The sequence below is a fragment of the Lithobates pipiens genome, unplaced genomic scaffold, assembly GCF_037356315.1.
Source record: "Lithobates pipiens isolate NorthernLeopardFrog02 unplaced genomic scaffold, aLitPip1_a1.2 Scaffold_25, whole genome shotgun sequence".
Taxonomy (NCBI): Eukaryota; Metazoa; Chordata; class Amphibia; order Anura; family Ranidae; genus Lithobates; species Lithobates pipiens.
This window is the reverse complement of record NW_027507787.1, coordinates 190,508,521-190,532,023: the sequence shown is the minus strand read 5'-3', so window position 1 is coordinate 190,532,023 and position 23,503 is coordinate 190,508,521. Positions and strand designations below refer to the sequence as shown.

Genomic DNA, 23,503 nt, shown 5'->3' with positions numbered 1-23,503 from the left:
GAGATATAGTCATCCTTCATGACAACAGGGGAGCCAGTGCCAAAAGGATAGCACAGTGTAAAATGCATTGATGAGCATTAAACCATAGTATCCTAACCAAGAAGGGGGCAGCTACATGCAGCTTTGTTTGGTCATACTAACACAAAAGGGTCCCTGGCTGGTTGTTGTAGGTCACTAAATGGCTTTGCACTATGGGCATAGGCCTGTTACCAGGCAATCTAAAAGCCCCCATAGACAGCTCAGACTTAGGACCTAAAAAAAATTGCAATGTGCCCTGCAAGCCCCACCCGGCTACCCCAATCAACTGAGCAAGGTGGAAAATGATTGGTTAAACAGTCAATGCATCCTATCAGACGCAGTCACTGTATGGCGGTGCCATTGCATTTGGGCAACCACGGGTGAATCAAGAATTGAACTGCGTTAAGTCAAGTGTATGATACAGTATATATTTTTGCATGTCTCTTTGTACAGAACACATATGCCATGACATACACAGTACACGTGCATTTGCAGATGTTAATTACTCTTGATGTCTTTAGCAGAAAATATTACACCTTCCTGGAAAGCACAGTCCTATATCTATGTATAATTTAGGTTGTGTGTAGGTCTAATTTGGTGACCGTGTACCTGTAAACAATGTGCTAATGGTTCCCTTGCTAAATTAATATATGCTTGGATGTTGACAGGGAGAGATGGAAGTCTTGTCAAACGATAATCTTATCTATGTGTGTAGGCTGCCATCACCCAGATTATACTATTACCCTCTTGCACATCCGCTAAATATCCAGATATGTGAAGTTTAGCCATTTTTGTTCTTTTACCAAATCTTTCAAAGACTAGGACACAATCTCTAGAACAAGCCTGTATCACTAAGTCTATGATGAGCTTCAAATCCAGGCATGCCTCTACTGAACCTCATTTGTGTCATAGTTGTATTGTGAATGCCAAAAAGGCACAGTACATGGATCAAAATTAGGCAGGGACCAGACAAATTTCAATCCATGTATGTAGAAGTCGATTTACCAATTTGACTTCTGTACAACCAGCTTGTTAGGTTTTTCCCAAACGATCAGTGCCGCCGAATATAGTCGGCATCACTGATCTTTCTATTCTGATGGCGTAGAAGCCTCCCCGATGTCAGAACACAATAGCACAGTGGGTAGTGATTTCTGCATCCATATAAAATGTGTGGATGGGGGAATCAGATCCTTTTTTTTTCCAACTTGCTGGTTGAACGGAAAAAAATGATTAATGTATGGCCAGCTTTAGGGAGCATTTCCTGTAGATCATGCAATAAGGCTGATTTACTAAACGAATTGAGAATATTTGCTTTAAAAAAAAGAGTGAAGGTCCACTTCAATCGTCCAATCATGTGAAAAGTACCTTTCTGTTCATTTTATCTATACATGAATGGGTAATTGAGAATTGAATCTTCACTCTTTTTGAGCGCACAACTGTTTCACTAAGTAAGCTTTGACTTCTGTTGTGAACATAGCTCTAGTACACCCTGCTCCACGTATTTTCCATTAAGACTAATTGTTCTCTTCTGGTGGGTTAGGCTTCAAGTAAATTCCACAATACTTCATCTGTGTTCTTACTAGACACTAACTATCCTTAAGGGTGTACTCACACTGGCAATTTTAACCGTACCCTCTTAGCCCCTGTACACACGGTCGGAGATTTTGCCAACCAAATCCGTCGGATTTTGCCCGTCGGATTTAGTCCGACGGATTGTGTCCGAAACTGTTGCATACACACGGTCGGGCCAAGTTGGCGAAAAATCTGATCTTTCAGAACGTGATGACGTAATTTCGTTACGATGGGACTACATTCAGGCTAGTAGCCAATAGCTTTGATGTAGGAATTTGATCTGAGCATGCGTGGCACTTGGTCCGATGAAAATGCTCTACACATGATCGGATTAGGTCCGTCCGGCCCAGTTGGTCGGGAAATATTTCCAACATGTTGGAAAATTGGGTCGGACGGAAATTCGGACGGAATCAGTCCGATGCATACCACACACAGTCGGATTATCTGACGACGCGGTCCGATAAGACTCATTCCGACAGATTCTCCGACCGTGTGTACAAGGGCTTAGTCAAGTTTATTTGTATAATGTGAGTGCTCTGAAACGTGTCCAGTAACGGTTAAAGTAGAACTATAGGCAAAACATTTTGTTTCCATTTTGGGTAGATCTATCCCCTGTCAGATTTTATTTTTTTTTCCCATTGCGGAGATTTCCCTTTACATCCTATCCCAAAGCCAAACAGAAAAGGAGAGGAAATCCCTACAAATTAAGGGAGTTCCTTGAGGACTCCCAGGGCACCAGACCTAGTGTCCCCAGTGGAAGATTTCCCCTCCATTACTTTTCTGTTAAGGACCCAAAATGTGGGGTTTTCTTTCACTTTTAATGATCATGAAAGTTTTGCCTTTAGTTATAATTTAAGGGTTCCATTCCTGAGAATGCGTCACTTGTGGTCTGGTTTTGGTACATTTCGCTTTACAGTAGTGTGAACACAATTGTGCCTGAGCACAGATCTCTCCATGGATCACTGAGCAAGAAAGTAAGGATTACTGTGGTCTGAGGGACGTCTGTACCTATTTTAAACCACGCTGTCAGTGCAGACTAGTAGGGGAGTGTGGAGCGGGGATAATCGTACTCAGGCATGGTTCTGATTAGCTGTTTACAGTATGAGCACACCCTATAGAAACCCATAGGAAAGCTCAACAAGAACATGACCACAAGAGGTTATTTTTAACTAGACAGGACTGATTAGAAATGTCTAGGCCCAATTCACTAAGCTATAACACATATGTTGTTTACTATGCCAACCATTATTTTCAGCCATGTGACTGATACTTCTATTAATCAATGCTGGAAATAACTGTTGTTATGGAAAATTTGAATCAGCTTAATGAAATTGGCCCTATTTATCATTGTGTGTCTTCAGGACTTTATGAATTGCCCCATAGCAAATAATCAGATTAAATCTATAATTTGTCAACCGTGGGTTTTAATCAATTGGTGGCTGTGGGAAAGTAGAGGTAGTTCATATTGGAGACAGGTTGATTTAAAAAAGAGCCATTTGAATGTTGGGTAGTGGCAGGTTAAAGCTATAAACTACAACTTTACACTTAGACATCCGATTATGATTGTTCACGTTTGCCAATTCCAATTGAAATTGGGATTGTTTTCTAATACCTTTGAGCTTTATAAGGCGCCCACAGCCAGAAAGGTTGGGGTGAGGATCACTCATCTGAGATGACTCTTCTTACCAACAGCCTTTTGTTCACCCAAAAGAAGAGTGGAAAAAGTGTGCATGCTCAGCACATAGACATGGATATTTTACTAATAACCAATTAACTTTTATAAAACATACTGTATATTTATGTGATTCTCCCCTGGGTGTCAGGGAGGAAGACTCCTTTGAGTTATCATCACCTCTTAACTCGGTGTTAGGCATGGCAACCATGAATGAGGATTACTGCTGAGAGATAAGTCACCATTGTACAGCACAATAGAGTCTGGATCCAACCGGGGAGTGAACTTTTATATGACTAGGTGGTGACTTTGAAGGCTGGGAGTTGGAATTGCTTTGACAAGCTGTGTCTTGTGGTTTCATATGAATCTCTGAAATTAAAGTTCAATAATACATTTTGGCCAGTCTGTTGTCCCCTGAAATTCCTACTGGTAAGCCTTGGTCATTCACAAGCAGAGGCCACAGAGGTGACGCTGGTAATTTTGGAAGTGTCATCTGACCAAGGCTGGAGGTTCTGCAGGGCAAACAGGGAAGAGTTGTGAACACAGATGGGGTCTGGCTGGAGCGGTTGGTTTATAGACTTCTGAAAGGCTTCTTGTTGAAGTTGCATTAATATCCGGTTTGCTTGTTGTCTCTCCGCCTCCCTCTCTTCTGCTGTCTGTCTTCTAGAGGTGGAACAAGAACAATGTCATTCTCACTGCAAGCACATCAACTAAAACGGCTTTGCTTCTGCTTTCTAGAATCTAATAAAGAACCCTAAAGAACCATATCTTGACACAATTACAGCTGTCTATAATAATATTGTATGTGATGACCATAAAATGTAAATTGTACTATTTGAAAAGCTATAAGGTAAAACACACAATATTTTTGATTATATTGGTAAATTAGCTTGACATGGCTGAATAGTGTTGATTGCTTGGCTTTAGAACAAAGAAGATCATTTTCAAATATGTTTGTACACCTTTTAGTCACACAATACCTCCTTGATTTGGTAACTATTCCTGCCATTAAAATGAAAAGCTTTCTAAATGAAATCACCAGTTTGTACTGTTAACCTTTACTTAAATTTTCCTAAATCTGCCCTATATGTAAATAAAATCTAGATTTAAAAAAATAAATAAACCAGCAGGAAGATTACTTGCTATCATTGTGATGTGTACTTTGTGCTGCTTTCTCCTAGTTTAGTGGATATGTTCCTCATCCAATTCCTCCTTCCACACTAGCAGGGGCATTGCTAAGTCTACAAAAGATCTGGGGCTAGAGCCCATAGCAGCGTAGTAAAGAAAATCATACGCTTGGGCGGGCTTACACATGTATATACACATATATATGTATGTATATATCCCCAGAAAGACCCCCACTTACATCAGGGTCCCCAGAGAGCCTCCCTCTTGCATTATGGTACCCAAAGAGCCCCCCCTTTGCATCAGGGTCCCTAGAGAGCCTCCCCTACCCTCCCCTTGGGGACCCCTGCAGAGACTCTGGGATATGAGCCCTGGATTCGGGGCTATAGCCCCAAAAGCCACCCCCTAGCAACGCCACTGCACACCAGTAGATGTAGTAGAAGAAGTAATAGTTAATAGAGCCAATGGCAATCACTCATCAAGATTGGCCCTTTTTTCGGCCACCTCCTGGATTCATGTAAGTTGTACTTTTGCTTCTATCAATGAAAAAGGATCTATGAATGGAAGATGGGCGTATAAATGAAAGTTCAACCCCCTCCCTTCAAAGAGTATGTATCATTCATGGAAGCTATAGTACAACTTCTATGAATGGAGGGACATAAAGAGCGGGCATACTCAGCACTTTTGATGAGTGCCTGTCACAGCTTCCTCAGCTCTATTAACCCCCAAAGCACCAGAAGATTACAGCAGTAGGGATAGAGTAGATAGAGGGGTTTCAGAGGAATAGGATTTCTACTAAACCAGGAGATGACAGAAGGCACACTTCACACTCATTCCTTGTGCTCATTTAGAAACTGAGAGGAACTGCTTTTTCAAACAGTTGTAACTGGAACAAGTGTCCCCACTGAAAGGGGTCCACATCTACTTCTGATGACTCCCAACTTTTTAGTTATTTCTCATGTACAACTCTGGTGAAATTGATCATAAAGACAAATAGGGGGACGCAGACAGCAGTAATTAAAAAACCTGACATAGGTGTCCGTTTATAAAACAGTGAAAAAATGTCACTGCTCCGTTCTCCGGCATTGTCAGAGGAGATCCTCTGGATGCAAGTTTATGAAGCGGTGTAGTTTGCTTCTCCTTTGGAGGAGTGAAGTGATCTACAAACGCTTCAAACAGTGGAGAACGGCCCCTAATACTGGAATCTCATGAGACTTTATGAGATTACAGTATCAGAAATTCTCAGAAACACTGAGATCTCCGTTTATTAAGCAGTGATAAATTATCACTGCTCAATACACGGACAGACGGCGTGGTTAATGCTAATAAAATAAAGAGTCCCCATACATTTATATATATATATATATATATATATATATATATATATATATATATATATATATATATATATATATATATATATACACACGTTATATATATATTTATACACACACACACATATATATATGTGTATACATATGGTTACTGTCTTGGGGGGTCTGATAGAGGTAGATGGAAGTTAATAATCTTCCTATTTCCGCCTCAGTTCCCCCCGGGATTCTCTTTTTACTCTCTGAATCTCCACCTCTGAGCTAGTGAATCGGCGAGGTGAATTCTGACACAGATCGCCAGTGAAGCGCTCAGATCGCAGCTTCATAAACTGGCTGTTTCTGTGTCAGTCAATGAGGATTCTCTGTGTACGGAGATCATCGGCAGGAGAATATGTTCAAACACGTTCTCCCCCGATTATCTCTGTTTCATAAACCGTTTATGGACTGTGATCCTCAGGATCAGCGCTGTTCACTGCTTCATAAATAGACACCAAAGATTCTGATCCTTCCCTATCCAAAACAAAAATAATGTTTGCAGTTTAAATAAACGTAAAAATAAAAAAGTTGTGGTATAGTAAATTTTCTATTTTGGGTTACAATAAATAATGCAATTCATAATACAAGTTCTGTTTTACCTTAAGTAAGGGATTTCAGCAACATAAATGCACTGAAACTGTCTCATTGTTCTCCACACCAAAAAGAAAAAAGGAAACAAGAGACCAGTTTTACTATTATTTTGTAGCATTGTGGCTTTTTATGCTAATAATGCTTTGTGTTTAAAATTAAATCAAACCACATACATTTAATTGTATACAATGGTAAAAAGTGTGTATAGATAAAATCTGTAGAATACCGATACACTTTGTGAAGTACACCTACAATTTCCATAAGAATATAACTACAATCTGATTAATATACCATTTAGATAAGACAATAAATACATTTACTGAGCACACAAAGGATACACATATAGCCTACAACTTTAGGCAGGACATAAACAGTGCAAATTTCTTTCCTGCAACCACAATTGCCCCATCAACATAGACAATGCTGACAGGGGAATCCCTCCCACCAAGCCAATGTATTCTCTTGGCAGAGGGATGGGGAAGCCAACCCTCCCAGGAGAAGACTATTATTGCCAGTGACTGTAGCAGCCACTAGCGATAGTCGCAAGTATATCCAACATGCTGGTTGTACCCAAGTTGATCGATCAATTTTGTACATTCAGTCTGTCCATACATGGTTCGAATCTCAGTTGGTTCCTGCTGAACTGGCCGAGAGTCAAACCATCTATGGCTGACCTTACATATAGAGTGTATATGAGAATAGAACTACAGCCTGCACTATACACCAAGGGTGTACATAAAAATACTACAGTCTGCAATATACACCTACAGGGGTTATTTACTAAAACTGGAGAGTGCAAAATCTGGTGCAGCTCTGCTTAGAAACCAATCAGCTTCCAGGTTTTATTACTAAAACTTAACTGCGCAAGCTGAATTTAGAAGCTACCATGCACAGCTGCACCAGATTCTGAGTGCACTAGTTTTAGTAAAACAATCCCCTAGAATGTGCATAAGTATACAACTACAGTCTGAACAGTACATCTACATAACTTAATGCACATATAGCCTACAACATGCACCAAGAGATTGCATAAGAATGCAACAGTTTGCAATATACACCTAGAAGGTACAATGTACATAAGAAAAAAATTACAGTCTGAACAGTACATCTACAACATACATAAGAATACACATAAAGCCTACAACCGTATTCCTCAACACCAGTCCTCAAGGCGCCCCAACGGGTCATGTTTTCAGGATTTGCCTCAGATGAAATGGCTTTTGTAATTACTAAGGCAGTGAAACTGATCAAATCACCTGTGCAAATTAATGGAAAGACTGAAAACATGACCTGTTGGGGCGTCTTTAGGACTGGAGTTGAGAAACACTGGCCTACAACATACACCTACTGTGTACATAAAAATACAACTACAGAGTACAATATAGATCTACAATGCACTTAGAAATACAACTTAAAGTGATTGTAAAGGCTCATTATTTTTCCTATAAAAATAACAAACATGTTATACTTACCTGCTCTGTTGCAGTGGATTTGCACAGAGCAGCCCGGATCCTCCTCTTCTCGGGTGCCTCTTCACTGCTCCTGGCCCCTCCCTCCTGTTCAGTGCCCCCACAGCAAGCAGCTTGCTATGGGGGCACCCAAGCCGAGTCCCAGCTCCCTCTGTCCATTCATAAACAAAGCCCCGACTCTGCCCCACCCCCTTTAATTGACAGCAGCGGCAGCCAGTGGCGCCGCTACTGTGTCTCAGCCAATCAGGAAGGAGAATCGCATACGGCTGTGACATTCGTGGACATCCATGGACAGAGAGGAACCTCAGGTAAGTGTTAGGGGGCTGCGGGGGCTGCTGTACACAGAAGGCTTCTTATCTTAATGCAAAAAAACCTTCTGTCTTTACAACCCCGTTTAGCTGTACTTCTCCTATGGATTACAGGAGTACAGTTTGTTTTGCACTCCTGTGACACGTCACAGAGATCAGTGCGGGCACCACGTCATCCCGACCTCAGAGTCTGAATCCACCAGGTGCCTGGACTGACACCCGTTTCAGGCTCTCAACAGCTCGCCGAGAGGCTGAGACGGGGCTGCTCCCCGCCTTTCCACAGCTCAGCGTTCCAATGAGCATGGAGGAGCAGAGCGGAGAGATGCTAATTGACAGTCTGCAGCTCTCCATTTGGGGATCTGTGAGAACCAAGCCATCGGCGATGTTTGATCACTCGGGTCTCAGTGTAGATGTGCTGGGGGACAGATGCAGCATGGGACCAATGCTGCATCCACCAAGGTAAGTATAATGGAGGAAAAAACCCCAAACCCATACTTCTCTTTTAATTCTGCAATGTAACCTATTCACCTAAATTGTACACAAAAATATAACTACAATCTGTAATGCACTTTTGATGTCTATATAAGAACACTACAGCCTGGACAGTATGCTATTCTACTAAAAAAATACAACTACAGCCTGGATAGGTCATATACCTGCTTTTTAGTGAAACTACAATCCTCAATGTGCAGTTACAATGTACATAGGAATGCTCTTTACAGTCAGTAATTATTAACAATACAGCCGCAACATTCCCATATAGATAAAACAGCCACAGGGTGCATATGAATGTAACTTCCATATCAGTTACACTATGTATTGCACAACATGCATAAAAATACAGCTACAAGCTATAGGAATTCAGGCTCAGTGCACACAGTACAGACCGAAAATAAATACAAAGAATGGTATAAACTGATACAGTGTACACAGTACCTGTAGCTACAACCTGTCCTATAGAAACAAAACCCCTATGTGTACAGTGTGGATTCACAGTCTGTACAGTAGTATGTGTATATTATAATAGGAATTCAGTGGAACAAAGTACAGGCATACCCCACTTTTAAGTACACAATGGAGTTTATTTACTAAAGCTGGAAAGTGCAAAATCAGGCTCACTTCTGCATAGAAACCAATGAGCTTCCAGGTTTTATTAAAAAAAAAGGCTTAATTGAACAAGCTGGGATTAGAAGGTCAGTGGTTTCTATGCAGAAATGAGCCTGATTTTGGACTTCCCAGCTTTAGTAAATAAACCCCACTGTGTACTTAAAAGTGGGGTATACCTGTAACATACTATAACAGTGACAATCTTTATTAAACAGTCCCATTGTGTATAGAAATGTACTTACAATGTGTACAGTACAAGGTGTTCTGGAATACAGTTACAACATTTACAGGAACAGCCACAATGTGCATTGGAATACAGATGTGTCAGTGGTAGGAGTGCAGATACCGAATGTATAAAATAACAGCTGTTTGTATAGAAATACACATGAAATGAGTTTAAAGTGGAGTTCCACCCAAAAATGTAATTTATGTGCATAAAAAAAAAATTGGAGAAAATTTTTTTTTACTTACCTCTAAATGCCTGTTGCTAGAGGGTCCCTCGTAATCTGCCTCCTTCAGCGCCTGGGCTTTTGACGTCACTTCCCTCGGCTCAGGAAGGGAGATCAGCTCTGCCCCCTCCCTCTTGTCAATTATCTGGGACACGTCACAGGTCCCAGAAGATTGCGTGGCCAATCGCAGTGCGCGGCGCTGCTCGTGCATGTGCAGTGGGCGCCTGACTGTGAAGTCACATCCGGGCGCTCACAGTTAAAATGCCAGCGCAGACGAGCGGAGGGGGAGACGAGAGGGTCTTCGATCCCCCGCATTGCTGGACCCTGGGATAGGTAAGTGTCCAATTAATAAAAGTCAGCAGCTGTGCATGGTAACCAATCAGCTTCTAACTTCAGCTTGTTCGGTTATGCTTTGACAATGAAACCTGGAAGCTGATTAGTTTCTATGCACAGCTGCACCATATTCTGTTTTAGTAAATCTCTCCCTCTGTAAAGTGGTCACTCATTTAAATAAACAGCCTCTACATCTTAAATAAATCGACTCCAATGTGTGTGGTGCAGCTATTGTGTGCAGAAATGCCTCCACAGTAAATACCACTGTAGAATGTGTATGTGTAGAATGTGTATAGGGATACAGCCACAATTAGTTTAATATAAGGGTTGATTTCATAAAGGCAAATGGGCTGCTCACTTTGCTAGGGGTTTTCCCAAGAGCTTACTAGTGAATTAGGTGAATTTCGCTTTGCAAAAAATACCAAATCCTGAGCAAGGGAAAAAAAATGCATTTTTGCTTTTACATAATTGGCTGACAGAAGACAGCGGAGGTCTAGCTCATTCACTAATTCTGGGGATAATTCCCTTGCAAAGTGAACGGTTCATTCTATTTGCCTTTAGTAAATCAAATCCACAGTATATATATAGTATTATTACACTTACAAACTATATATCGAACACAGGGGTTGATTTACTAAAACTGAAGGGTGCAAAATCTGGAGCAGCTCTGCATGGAAACCAATCAGCTTCCAGGTTTTTTGTCAAAGCTTAAAGTGATTGTAAACCCTTGTTTTTTGTTTTTGTTTTTTAAATAACAATCGTGTCATACTTACCTCCACTGTGCAGTACGTTTTGCACAGAGTGACCCTGATCATCCTCTTCTGGGGTCTCCCGGCAGAGAAGCCCTCTCCCGGGGGGGGTCACCTTGCAGGCACGCTCCCGGGTCCAGCATTTGTGTCATAGACACAGAATGCAGGACTCGGCTCCTCCCACATCATTGGATTCTGTATCAATTTATCCAATCTAGAGAGGAGAACCCCAGGCAGAGAAGGTTAGTGCATCTCTGCCGAGGGAAAAAACGGGCTCAGGTGAGTAAAATGGGGGGGCTGGGGGGCCAGTCACTGTCAGAAGTTTTTTCACCTTAATGCATAGGATGTATTAACCACTTACGGACCGCCGCCGTCGTTATGCATCGTAGCTGCCATAACCCCAGTATCCTCTTCTTCAGCGGGTGGTCTGCTTTCATATAAAAGTGGTCTCTGTGGCGGATTCGCTGCAAGATTACTTTTATCGGTGGCGGGAGAGGGCCCCCCGCCACGCTCCAGTGCCCCCTCCACTTACCGGAGCCATCGGTAGTGGCGGAGGCGACCGGGTTCTTCTCTCTGTTCAGGTATGGAGATGAGTGAGGGGAAGATGGCCCCCACTGTCTCCATACCATTGCAGGATGGAAGTGACGTCAAAACGTCACTTCTGCCCATAGCTCTTACAGAGACTTTTTTTTTACTGCATTTTTATTGCATTTTAGTGTAAATATGAGATCTTTTTTGACCCCCAGATCTCATATTTAAGAGGTCCTGTGGTGCTTTTTTTTCTATTACAAGGATGTTTACAATAGGAATAAAAGTGACACAATTTTTTTTTTTTAAAGAACAGTGTAAAAATAAAAGGTAAAATAAATAAGAAATAAAAATTTTAAATGTGCCCGTCCCGCCGAGCATGAAGCGAACGCATACGTGAGTAGGGCCCACATATGAAAGTGGTGTTCAAACCACACATGTGAGGTATCAGCGCAATCATTAGAGTGAGAGCGATAATACTAGTCCTAGACCTCCTCTGTAACTCAATACATGCAACCTTTAGAATTTTTCAAATGTTGCCTATGGAGATTTTTAAAGGTAAAAGTTTGTTGCCATTCCACAAGCGGGCGCAATTCTGAAGTGTGACATGTTGGGTGTAACATTATCTTTCACAATATAAACAAAACTGGGCTACTGTTGTCTTATTTTTTAATTCAAAAAAGTGTATTTGTAAGTACGCTTGTAAGACTGCTGGGCAAATACAGTGTGACAGAAAGTATTGCAATGACCGCCATTTTATTCTCTAGGGTGTTAAAAAAAAATATATATATATATATATATAATGATGTTTGGGGGTTCTAAGTAATTTTCAAGCAAAAAAAATGTTTTCGACTTGTAAACACCAAATCACAGAAAGAGGTTCGGTCCTTAAGTGGTTTTAAGGTGAAATAACACGAAGGATTACAACCCCTTTAATTGAACAAGCTGAAGTTAGAAGCTGATTGGCTACCATGCACACCTGCACCAGATTTTGTACTCTCCAGTTTTAGTAAATCAATCCCAGTGTATATGTTAATACAATTGCAGTGTGTTCAGTATAGCTACATTGTGTACAGAAATTCAGTCATAGTGGGGCTGATTTACTAAAACTGGAGAGTGCAAAATCTGGTGCAGCGCTGCACAGAAACCAATCAGCTTCCAGGTATTTCTTCTCTTTTTGTTTGGTCATAGCTTATTTGAACAAGTTGAAGTTAAAAGCCAATTGGTTACCATTAAGGATGAGCTCTGGCGTGTTCGCACAGCCCACGTGCAGAGCCCCCAGGAAGTTGGCACTGCGCTGCATTAATCACAGTCAGTGAGACATTGTCCCAATGCATGGCTGCAGAGATGGGGAAATGTCTCACTGCATGTGATTAATGCAGCGCAGTGCCGACTTCCTGGGGGGCTCTGCACGTGGGCTGTGCGAACACGCCGGAGCTCATCCATGGTTACCATGCACAGCCTCACCAGATTTTGCACTCTCCAGTTTTAGTAAATGAACCCCAGAATATGTCAGTACAGGTTTGTGCATGAAGACACAGCTTTAATGTGTTCAGTGCATATATATTGTGTATGTTCAGTACAGGTACAATGTTTATTGAATTATACAGTAATAGGGTGTTCAATACAGGTACAATGTGTAGTGTGTGTGTCCAGTACAGGTACATTGTGTATTGAATTATATAGTTATAGTGTGTGTATTAGTACAGGTGCATTGTGTATTGAATTTTACAGTCATAGGGTGTTAAGTACAAGTACATTGTGTTTTGAATTATACAGTTATAGTGTGAGTGCCAGTACCAGGTACAGTGTATATTGAATTATACAATTAAAATGTGTGTCAGTACAGGTACCTTGAGTTTTGAATTATACCATTATAGTGTGTGTGTGTTGGTACAGGTACAGTGTATATTGATTGAATTATACAATTAAAGTGTGTGTGTCAGTACAGGTACAGTGTATATTGAGTTATACAATTAAAGTCAGTACAGGTGCATTGTGTATTGAATTATACAGTGATTGTGTGTGTGTCAGTAGAGGTACATTGTATACTAAATTATACTGTTATGGTGTGTGTGTGTCAGTATAGGTACATTGTGTGTTCAATTATATTGTTAAAAGTGTTCAGTACAGGTATGTTTACAGTCACTGTATGTATCATTGTGTGTGTATAGTAATGCAGCTAGAGTAATATAGCATTTATTTGTACAGAGCAGCTCTAGCATGTATAAGAATCCACCCACAATGTGTACAATGAAGCCATCACACACACACAGGAATATCAGCTCTATCCCCAATGCAGAATTATGCTTCCCTGTACAATAATGAGGAGGAACAATGCCTTCTCTCTGCAGACATGGCATGTCATATCCCAGCTGACATCGATTTTATGCCAGAGTTGGGCTCAGATAAATGTACCTACAAGGAAGGCAATGAGTGGGGATCATGTAGGGTAGGGGGGTATTGGCAGCTTCTGCTATGCTTGTCTTACCCATACACCCGGGGTATGCACCACCACTGTGCCTGCCTCCTACACTCAGAGATCCTCATTCACCATTACTATAGGTCTAGGTATTCAGTGTGGGGGACGATTTACTTAACGTTTATGATTAGAGCAGAAAACGCATGTTGGATTCTGTTTTCCAGATCTGATAAGGAGGGAATTGTTTTCTAAATTCCCTTTAACCGGAAAAGGGTTCCATTGTAAGTAAATTAACGTCTCTAACCAGCCAATAGCGACTCACTTTAGGGAATGATTCCATATTTTATGTATGTACGAGAACAAAAAATGATATATATATATATATATATATTTAGAAAGAAATATAACAATTAATTATTAAACATGAATAAAATTATATATAATTTTTGTAATAATACAACTTTTGAAATTATTAGTCAAGCCAAATATTAGATACGGATCAATGAATGGATATGAATAGACAGATACGGTAAATAGAGTTTTTTATTTTTTATTGCACATACTTATATTTATAAAGCAGAGAGGAGTCCTCATACACAGGGTTAGTGTGTATATATATATATATATATATATATATATATATAATATTATGTCATTATTGGCCATAGGTGGACATTATACAATCTGTTGGGAGAGGTGATTGCTGTCCTCGGTATATGGCAGATGGCAGCAGAGGGGAGTCCTATGTATGTGATATCTCCATCCTGATCTTCTATCAGATAATGACCAGGGATTCCTCCATAGGGGATTGTATGGAGATAGGACACCAGTGGACGGCTCTAACCTTATTACAGCCCCTGGGTGACAGTCAATATCCATATAAACGTGTGTGACCCCAGCTAATTACTGACACCCGAGCCTTATTAATATCGCTGTCCACACCGGAGCCATATATCAGCCGAATACATACAAATACATCCACCACCATATAGTTCAATTACATGTCTTATATTGATTTCCCGGGGGGATACGAACTTACCAAAGACTGTCATTAATATTTGGATAGTATTCAAGAAGACTTTAAATACATTGTTCATTGACCCATAAAATAACAATAATAACAATAACAACAAGTCGCTTTGATGTAGTTAATATTAAAACATAACATAATTATTTTAAAGAAGAAAAAAAATACACATATATAGATCTATCTATATAGATATATATAGATATATATATATATATATATATATATATATATATATATATATACATCTCTCTCTCTCTCTCTCTCTATATATATATATATATATATATATATATATAAAAAGAAGGGGGAATTAGATGTACACACACAGTTTTTTCCTGTTAAATAAACCCTGGTGCACATAAATTATTTAAAAAGGAAATTGTGTAAAGAAAAGGGCTATAAATAACGGAATATAATTGTTGTATAGCAGTATAAAATAATAGTAATAATAATATTACATTTACGTATATATAAGGGCATTAGCACCATCAACATTATGGAACTTTGAGGTGACCCTCTCATGTCCTCATTTTATTATTGTTGGTTTCTTATCTATTTTTATATCGTTTCAGTTAGAACATAATAAAGTATTCCGAATCAGATTTGTTTTGTGAATTCCATTACAGAACACAGATAACCAAGCAATGTTGGGCACGTCACTAGTCCCCAATTACTGACTTCATAGCTTACCATATATCATTTGAAAGATATATTGCACCAATGAATAGAAATAGATTATTATTACTATTTATTATTTTTTATTATTATTAGCAAAAAAATAAAAAAATCTTCATCCCATTAGTATTAGTTTTATTAATCTATACCACATTTGCACACATATGTTTAGATAGATAGATAGATAGATAGATAGATAGATAGATAGATAGATAGATAGATAGAGATATATATATATATATATAGAGAGAGAGAGAGAGAGAGAAATCCAGGGATTGCTACACTTAAAATAATTTATTCAGGTATATTCACATACAGATAAATTGTATATTGCTTGCGTAACTGGAACCATATGCAATTTATCTGTATGTGAATATACTTGAATAAATTATTTTAAGTACAGCAATCCCTGGATTTGTCTCTAAGGTGTCCTTTTATGAAGCAGTGAAATCTATTCACTGCTTCATTCTCCGGCATTCACATAGGAGATCTTTCTCCTCTGTGTGCCACTATATGAAGCGGAGTAGATCGTTTCACCCTTGGAGGTGTGAAGCGATCTACAAACGCTTCTAACACTGGAGAACGGCCCCTAATACTGTAATCTCGTGAGACTTTACGAGATTACAGTACTAGAAATTCACTGATACACACAGATGTCAATATATTAAGCAGTGATAAATTATCACAGCTCAATACACTGACACGCGGTGTGATTAATGTTAGTGAAATAAAGCGTCCCCCTACATAATATATACATGTATACACACACAGACATTATATATACATGTATATACACACACATTATATATATATACATATACACATTATATATATATATGTATATATATGTATACACATACATATGACAGGGGGACATGGTTACAGTGTTGGGGGGTCTGAACGAGGCATAAGGAAGTTAATTATCTTCCTCTTTCCTCCTCAGATCCCCCCGATTCCCTCTTCACTCCCCGGTTCTCCACCTCTGAGTTGGTGAATCGGGGCGTGTGAATTCTGACACAGATCACAAGTGAAGCGCTGAGATCGCAGACCGTTACTGTGTCAGTCTATGAGGATTCTCCATGTGCGGAGATAATCGGCGGGAGAACAAGTTCAAACACATCTCCCCCCGATTATCTCTGGTTTATATACTGTTTATGGGCTGTGATCAGCGGCGATCCTCTGGATCTCCACTGATCATTGCTTCATAAACGGACACCTATATATGGTCGTTTGGGAAGGCCTGATTGCAAGCACTGGAAAACTGTTGTAGTGCCCTGTACCGCACCTGTGAGCTCTATAGTATATATATATATATATATAGATAGATATAGATATATATTCCATTTAAAAACATATATATTCCATTTAAAAACGGTGCAATAAAAAAGTGGTGAAAGTTGCAGATTACGGGGCTAGCAGTGAGTCCTGTCGTGTTGCCATAATGTTGCTAAATATAATGCACAACCTATGGCACCTAACACTTTCTATAAGAATTGTGGGACTTGCTGACAAACATACAGTATAGCACCCATAAAATAAAACACACATTCAAATCCAATAGCGCCAATTATATAAACATATGGAAATCAGAATCCGCAATAGAAAACGTATATAAATATCCTAAGCTATAAAACAATTATAAAATTCCAATAGGAACCACAATAGAAAAAAATGCATAATAGAATCCACAATAGAAAATACACCTACAATGGAACCCACAATATAGCACACACACAACATTTCAGCATAACATATAAGAATCTAAATAGCACCCATGATATGTAACACATGAAAATCAAATGGCTCCCATGATAGAAGACATGAAAATCCAATGACACCTATGATATAACACGCTTATATGATCCAATGGCACCCCTGATAGAGAATTGCAGTTTTTCAGCACTCGGGGGTTAATTAACTCTTGTAATCACGCTGATAATTATAGATCCGAGCAAAAGCCATTTAATTGTGTGAATTAATTGCAGCTCCTTCTGAACACAGAACATCCCAGATGCCCCAAACTAACTGGGGTTCCCAGGCAATGGTGACAACATACCCTTCCTGAATCTACAGTACAGACACCCCCACATCTACACTTTATTAACCTTACCAGATGATACATTTGTCTGTAACCTAAAGTAATATTCCCTGATGTCATTGATTTAACCCATTCCTGCCCAAAGCCCCAAGGGCTACAGTGGTTGGCTGGTCGTCAAGCCACTTCACTGGCTGGAAATCAGTTAAAACAAGTGGAGAAGAGTGAGATCAGCAGCTTCATGTCCTCACATGTATGGTGGAGCTGCAGAGGTCTGTTCTTCCTATGGAGGACAAGGTCCATTGCCCAGCTCTGCTTCTATAGAGCCCTTCTCATGCAGCGCTGAAGGGGTTCATTCAGAGCTGCAGTGGCCCAGGAGCCTTCCCTGTCTTCAATTTCCATTTGTATAGAACTTATAAAATTGCTATAAATAGGGCATCAATGTATCATAATAGGCTATATTTCTAAAACATAAAACAACTGTCATCATATTGTTTACAAAATAAAATAAAATTAGTATAATGTAAGAAGAGGAGGGGGGATGTACAGATATCAATATTCACACACTGTATACTGTACATAGGTTACATAATCGCATAGAGACATACACATAGGAAAACTATGTGAACTTTCTCTGAACTTTTATGACAGCTGCATACAGTGATTTTTTTGCCTTTGTGGAAGAGTTTGTCCAGCACTTGTGGCTCATTTTCATAACCTGCCACTGACAATGTTTAAAGCGATATTAAAGCCAAAAACAAACAAAAATGACATATTACAGTTTATCAATCCTTAAATATGATAGCTGTATTAGTTTTACTTTAGACTTTTTCTTTCATTTTTCACCTGGTGTTCCTAAGTTGTCTCCACTCTAAATGGAAGAGCAATGGAGCCACCTTTGGAAAGCAGGGTTGTCTATCTGGGAATAAGGGGGTTGTTAGATGCACTAGTAGATTATGATGGACTTCACAAACAAAATAAATCAGTTACAGCAAAAAAAAAAAAAATCCCTTTGGAAAAATTTTATATAAGTGAATTAAAGCTGACCATTGCGAGCACTAACTGCCACTTTTGTTGGTTAGCCCGGTCTATTAAAGGAAGTTGAATGGCGGGATCAGCAGGTAAAAAAAAAGGGAAAAAAGCATGAAAATAAAATCACAATAATAATTGGTGCACTCCAATATAATAATATGTTTTTTTAAAGGTTTTACTGACAGGTTTTCCTGAAGGTGGTGAACATAAACCAGGATTATGCTGGGAGTATAGGGCAGTAGTGAATTATTATAGGATCCAGAGAGAGTGAAGACCACTCAAGGGAGTGAACAACCTGCTCCATGGTTTAACATGATGGGGAGAGGGCAGGATCCCGAAAAAACAATACCAGTTTATGATTTCTGACTTGCTATGGGGTCACAGGATTCTGAAAAGCAAACTGTACTTGCCTTCAATAAACAATTTCCATTTAGATCTGTATACTTATGGAAATAGTCATGTTGATTTATTTTATCTATTTCTCAAAAATATAATATTGACTCATTAGCACAATATTGTACAGCTAACTGAAATAAGCTAAAATTATTCACAGGAACACAGGAGAGGAGATAATTTATCTATCTATTTATTATATATATTCTTTCTTTCTTTCTTTCTTTCTTTCTTTCTTTCTTTCTTTCTTTCTTTCTTTCTTTCTTTCTTTCTTTCTTTCTTTCTTTCTGTCTTATTATTGTTAATAATAATAATGTTAATAATAATGTTATTATTATTACTATTATTCTGTTAACTGAGACTTTTAAAAGTGGTTTATAATTATTTCACTGTACAAAGCAGCCCAGATCCTTCTATAAGGATAGGTTGTTGGATTCTTTCATTTTACCTGTACGATAGTTGCCAGGTTGCACAAGAGTAGCTCCAATATTTGTAAATTTTCTTTTTTTAATCTCTATTTTACACAAATTTGCTGTAAATAAGGCATGACATTCATAGTGTCAACTGTCAGGACAAAAAGGGCCTCAGACCCAGAACAGTTCCCAGGTAAACTTCTCAAATGCTAAATCTTGGACTGGGATCTAATGGAGATCTAAGCCTAGATAGCAGTTTATTATACAATCCCCCAGTGAAATTTCTGGGCCCAGTCCTGATTTTCCAGGAAGAAGCATTCCCTATATATAAAAAACACATAAAAGCAAATATGTAAACCTCACAGGGAAGCTGTCAAGGTGATCTTTACCTTGGGCCCCCAAAACATAACTAGAGAAGGTGGGTAGGTGACTTACCTCCACTTAGTCCTTCTGTTTTGAAACCAGGTTTTCACCTGGGCGTCTGTCATTTTAAGTGCTTTGGCCAGGGCTGCCCTCTCGGCCGATGCCAGGTACTTCTGTCGGTGGAACCTTTTCTCCAGCTCGCAGATCTGTAGTCTGGTGAACGATGTGCGGGGCTTCTTCTTCTTGGGGGGCGTCCTGTTCTGGTATGGGTGACCTATACGGCGTGTTACAGTGAAGGGTGAGAGGGCCACTAGAGTGGGAAACAGATGGCAAAAGCAGGCAGCAAAATGAGCAGGAGTCACAGAGCATGGCACAGACAAAGCAGAGCCCCCAGCATGCACCCCCTTCAGCACTGGCATCTATATATCTCTCTGCCGCTGGCACTAATCCAATAATGACAATCACAAATCTCAATACTAGTCAGTGGGTTCACAGCTATTTCAAAGCTGGGTTCGTTCATTTTATATATATATATATATATATATATATATATATATATATATATATATATACATATATATATCTTTTTATTATTATTATTATTTTTAATATATAGCATTTTATATATATAAAAAAGTCACTTCCTAGGCTCTCAGGTTGCTTGACACTGTACAATCAACCAGCAGAAAAATCTCAACGATACATTGGAAGTTTAGAAATATTTAGCCATGTGACTGTAATTTTCAAATCTTATTGGACTCAACTGAAAATAACTCTCACTTCCTAAATATATTTTCCTATCCTGATGTTAGCATTGTATGAATGCAGCCAACATTGGTGTCTGTAGATTATACATGTCCTGCTGACTGTTTGGAGGTATTAACCTTCTAAGTATGATCGCCTATATTTTTTAAATATATAGCCTCTTCTGTTTGCAGCCCAGTTATGGACTTTCTATTTTTATTCTAATCCTGGACACTTTCTTTATATCATAGTCCCCTTTTGTAGATTCTATATGTTCCTGCATTATTTTCTTATTTTTCTATATCAATCTACCTTCCAATAAATGAGTATACTGTATATGCTCTATGCCTGCTCTTCTATATAACCAGTGCTTGATTTACTTATTTTATGTTTTCTATATATGTTTGCCCTCCACTTTTGTATTTTATACATAGTCATGGCCTTTGTATATAATCTATAAATTAAGACCCACTTCCAAATGTTCTACATTTCCCTGCCCTCTTCTGTATTTTCTAAATATTTATGTATTCTACATTTTTTTATTTTTCCTATATACACTTATGCCCTCTTCTGTATTTTGTAATATATCTCAACCTTTTTCTATTTTTATTCCCCTCTTCTATATTTTCTATATATTCTTTTATTTCTTATCTATTGTTTCATCCTTCATTTTTCCTACAGATCCATGCCTATTCTATAGTTTCAAAATATTATTTTTTCTACACGTTTTTGGATTGGAATTTGCTCTATGGTAGCGGTGGCCATGTTTTACCCAGGAAAAATATAATAATAATAATAATAATCTTTAAAATAGATTGGATTGAGCTTGACAATGACAGTATTAACATATGGGAGTATATATATATATATATATATATATATATATATATATATATATATATATATATATATATATATATATATATATATATATATATATATATATATATATATATATATATATATATATATATATATATATATATATATATATATATAATATAATATAATATATATCCTTGTTGTGGATCTCAGACTGGACCGGTCTGTAATGAATGTGTAGCTCTCTAACCTAATAATCTCACCGTAGGATCAAACCTTTCCCTCTTACAAATGTTACATTATATTAACCACACAATTTTTCTAAATTAACTGAGTCTCTCAGTAATGTGTCATATATATAATGATATCAGAATCACCCCAGATGACAGAGTGTACATATAGTTTATAAAAGAAAACAAGCTATTGTGTAATTAATTTTTCCAATTTTGTATAGAAATATTCCTAGCTATGCGTACCCGATATGTGTGATTGCACAAACACCCAAAAAATACATCTCAAAGAACATTATATACAGAATATGATATTCTATATATGTCTGATTGTACAAACACCCAAAAATACACCTAAGGAATATTAAATAAAAATTGTATAATCTATATATGTCTGATTACAGAAATTCCATATATATATATATATATATATATATATATATATATATATATATATATATATATATATATATATATGTGTATGTATGTGTGTGTATATATGATTAAAAAAGTCAAACGTGCAACTAATGTTATATAATTCATTTTGTATAATTCTTTCTAAATGCACTGTGCATATATTGTAGTGTTTATATATACTGTTTGTATTAATATTATTATTAATATTATCTAGAACAGATAAAAACGTAAATATTATTAATAATAAAGCTAATACCATATGTATATTATATATAAAATATATATATATATTATATGTAAAATATATTGTAATGTAAGCATATAGTTTTAAGTCTAACTTAATGCATTCCTACATTGTATATGTATATATATATATATATATATATATATATATATATATATAGTGATTATGTTTTGAGGATAACATTATAATTCTACGTATAGTAAATGCCGGGTAAATATGTCCAATATAGTTCTCATATATATTTTATTCTTTTTTATTATTGTTATCAAAACGATTAGTTCAGGCCTTCTTTGGAGAACCTCCAGCTATGTTAGATATACAAGTATATAGAATGTTCTGTGTCCCCTGGCTGTAGAGAGAGCAGACAGGGAACTGGGAAATGTTGAGCAGTCTCAGGTAGGACAGTTGCCAAGCAGAGTCTATGCTCACCTACCTGTGAACCTGTCCTTAGTGTACCTCCTATTACTCTCCATCCAGGGGAAGGTTAGTCCTGTGAGGTTGTTCATATTGTTCATTGCCCCCATACTGGGCACAGTTGGCATTCCAGTGGAAATAGGCTGATGCACACTAGTTAAAGGTCTGTGAGCAGGAACCCGAATAACCCCAGCAGAGTTGAGATTGTTGCCATTCATATTCATGCCCATGTTCATATTGTAAGAGCCAGTGAGGGAGGCCATGCTGCAAGCACTGTTGTTGTATCCCCCGGTGCTGTTATTGCTGTAGTTGCCGGTCATGGTGTTGTAGGCACTGCTGACAATGCATCCCAAGCCATAGTCTGAATCCTGCAGCCTGCTGCCGGAGATCATACAACTCCCCTGGTCTGAATTGTTCAGAATCTGGTCAATCCCAAAGCTGATGGGCTCTGCATGGCTCTGGTGGATGTGATGAGCCCCTATGTGATCCATGCTTGTAGAAGATCCTTCCCACACCACCACGACTGGGGCTCCAGCCCAGACCTCTGATCACTTATCAGATTAGAAAAAGGCCGCTTTGTCTCGCTTCAATTGTCTCCAATTCCTGAGGCTGGATAAAAAGAGCAAAAAGGAAGAGCTAAAGTGGAGGGTGCTTTTTACATTTGGTTAGTGCTCGCTGTGCAAACTGGGACATCAATCACACAGCCAGGAGGCCTGAGAGAGAGAGAGGAGCTGGGCTCTTCCGCCCTCATCTCTCATTGGCTGCTTGCTGACAACACCAATGTGAATGACAGCATGAGGAGCAAGGAGTTCCCTGCACTGGAGCCCTGAGCAGAGCACAGCCATACAGAGTCTTCATAGAGAACACAGCCATACAGAGTCCTCATAGAGAACACAGCCATACAGAGTCCTCATACAGAACACAGCCATACAGAGTCTTCATAGAGAACACAGCCATACAGAGACTTCATAGAGAACACAG

The 23,503-nt window shown here is 38.5% G+C and overlaps 1 protein-coding gene across 1 annotated transcript; it reads right to left on the bottom strand.

The window, feature by feature from the left end:
* Nucleotides 1-1,268: 1,268 nt before the first annotated feature.
* On the bottom strand, nucleotides 1,269-23,225 carry TLX1 (T cell leukemia homeobox 1). Its single transcript, XM_077455331.1, has 3 exons — nucleotides 22,542-23,225; nucleotides 19,724-19,961; nucleotides 1,269-3,925 (listed from the first exon to the last, which is right to left on the bottom strand). Exons 1-3 carry the CDS (start codon nucleotides 23,011-23,013, stop codon nucleotides 3,703-3,705), a joined length of 933 nt encoding a protein of 310 aa, XP_077311457.1. The 5' UTR covers nucleotides 23,014-23,225; the 3' UTR covers nucleotides 1,269-3,702.
* Nucleotides 23,226-23,503: the final 278 nt, after the last annotated feature.

What these genes read in the sequence shown, in the direction of transcription:
- TLX1 (XM_077455331.1), bottom strand. Translation starts at nt 23,013, where the DNA reads ATGGATCACATAGGGGCTCATCACATCCACCAGAGCCATGCAGAGCCC. An exon ending in CACTAAGGACAGGTTCACAG is followed by an intron (nt 19,962 to 22,541) that starts GTAGGTGAGCAT and finishes TTCCCACTCTAG; the next exon opens with TGGCCCTCTCACCCTTCACT. An exon ending in AACAGAAGGACTAAGTGGAG is followed by an intron (nt 3,926 to 19,723) that starts GTAAGTCACCTA and finishes TTCCACCTCTAG; the next exon opens with AAGACAGACAGCAGAAGAGA.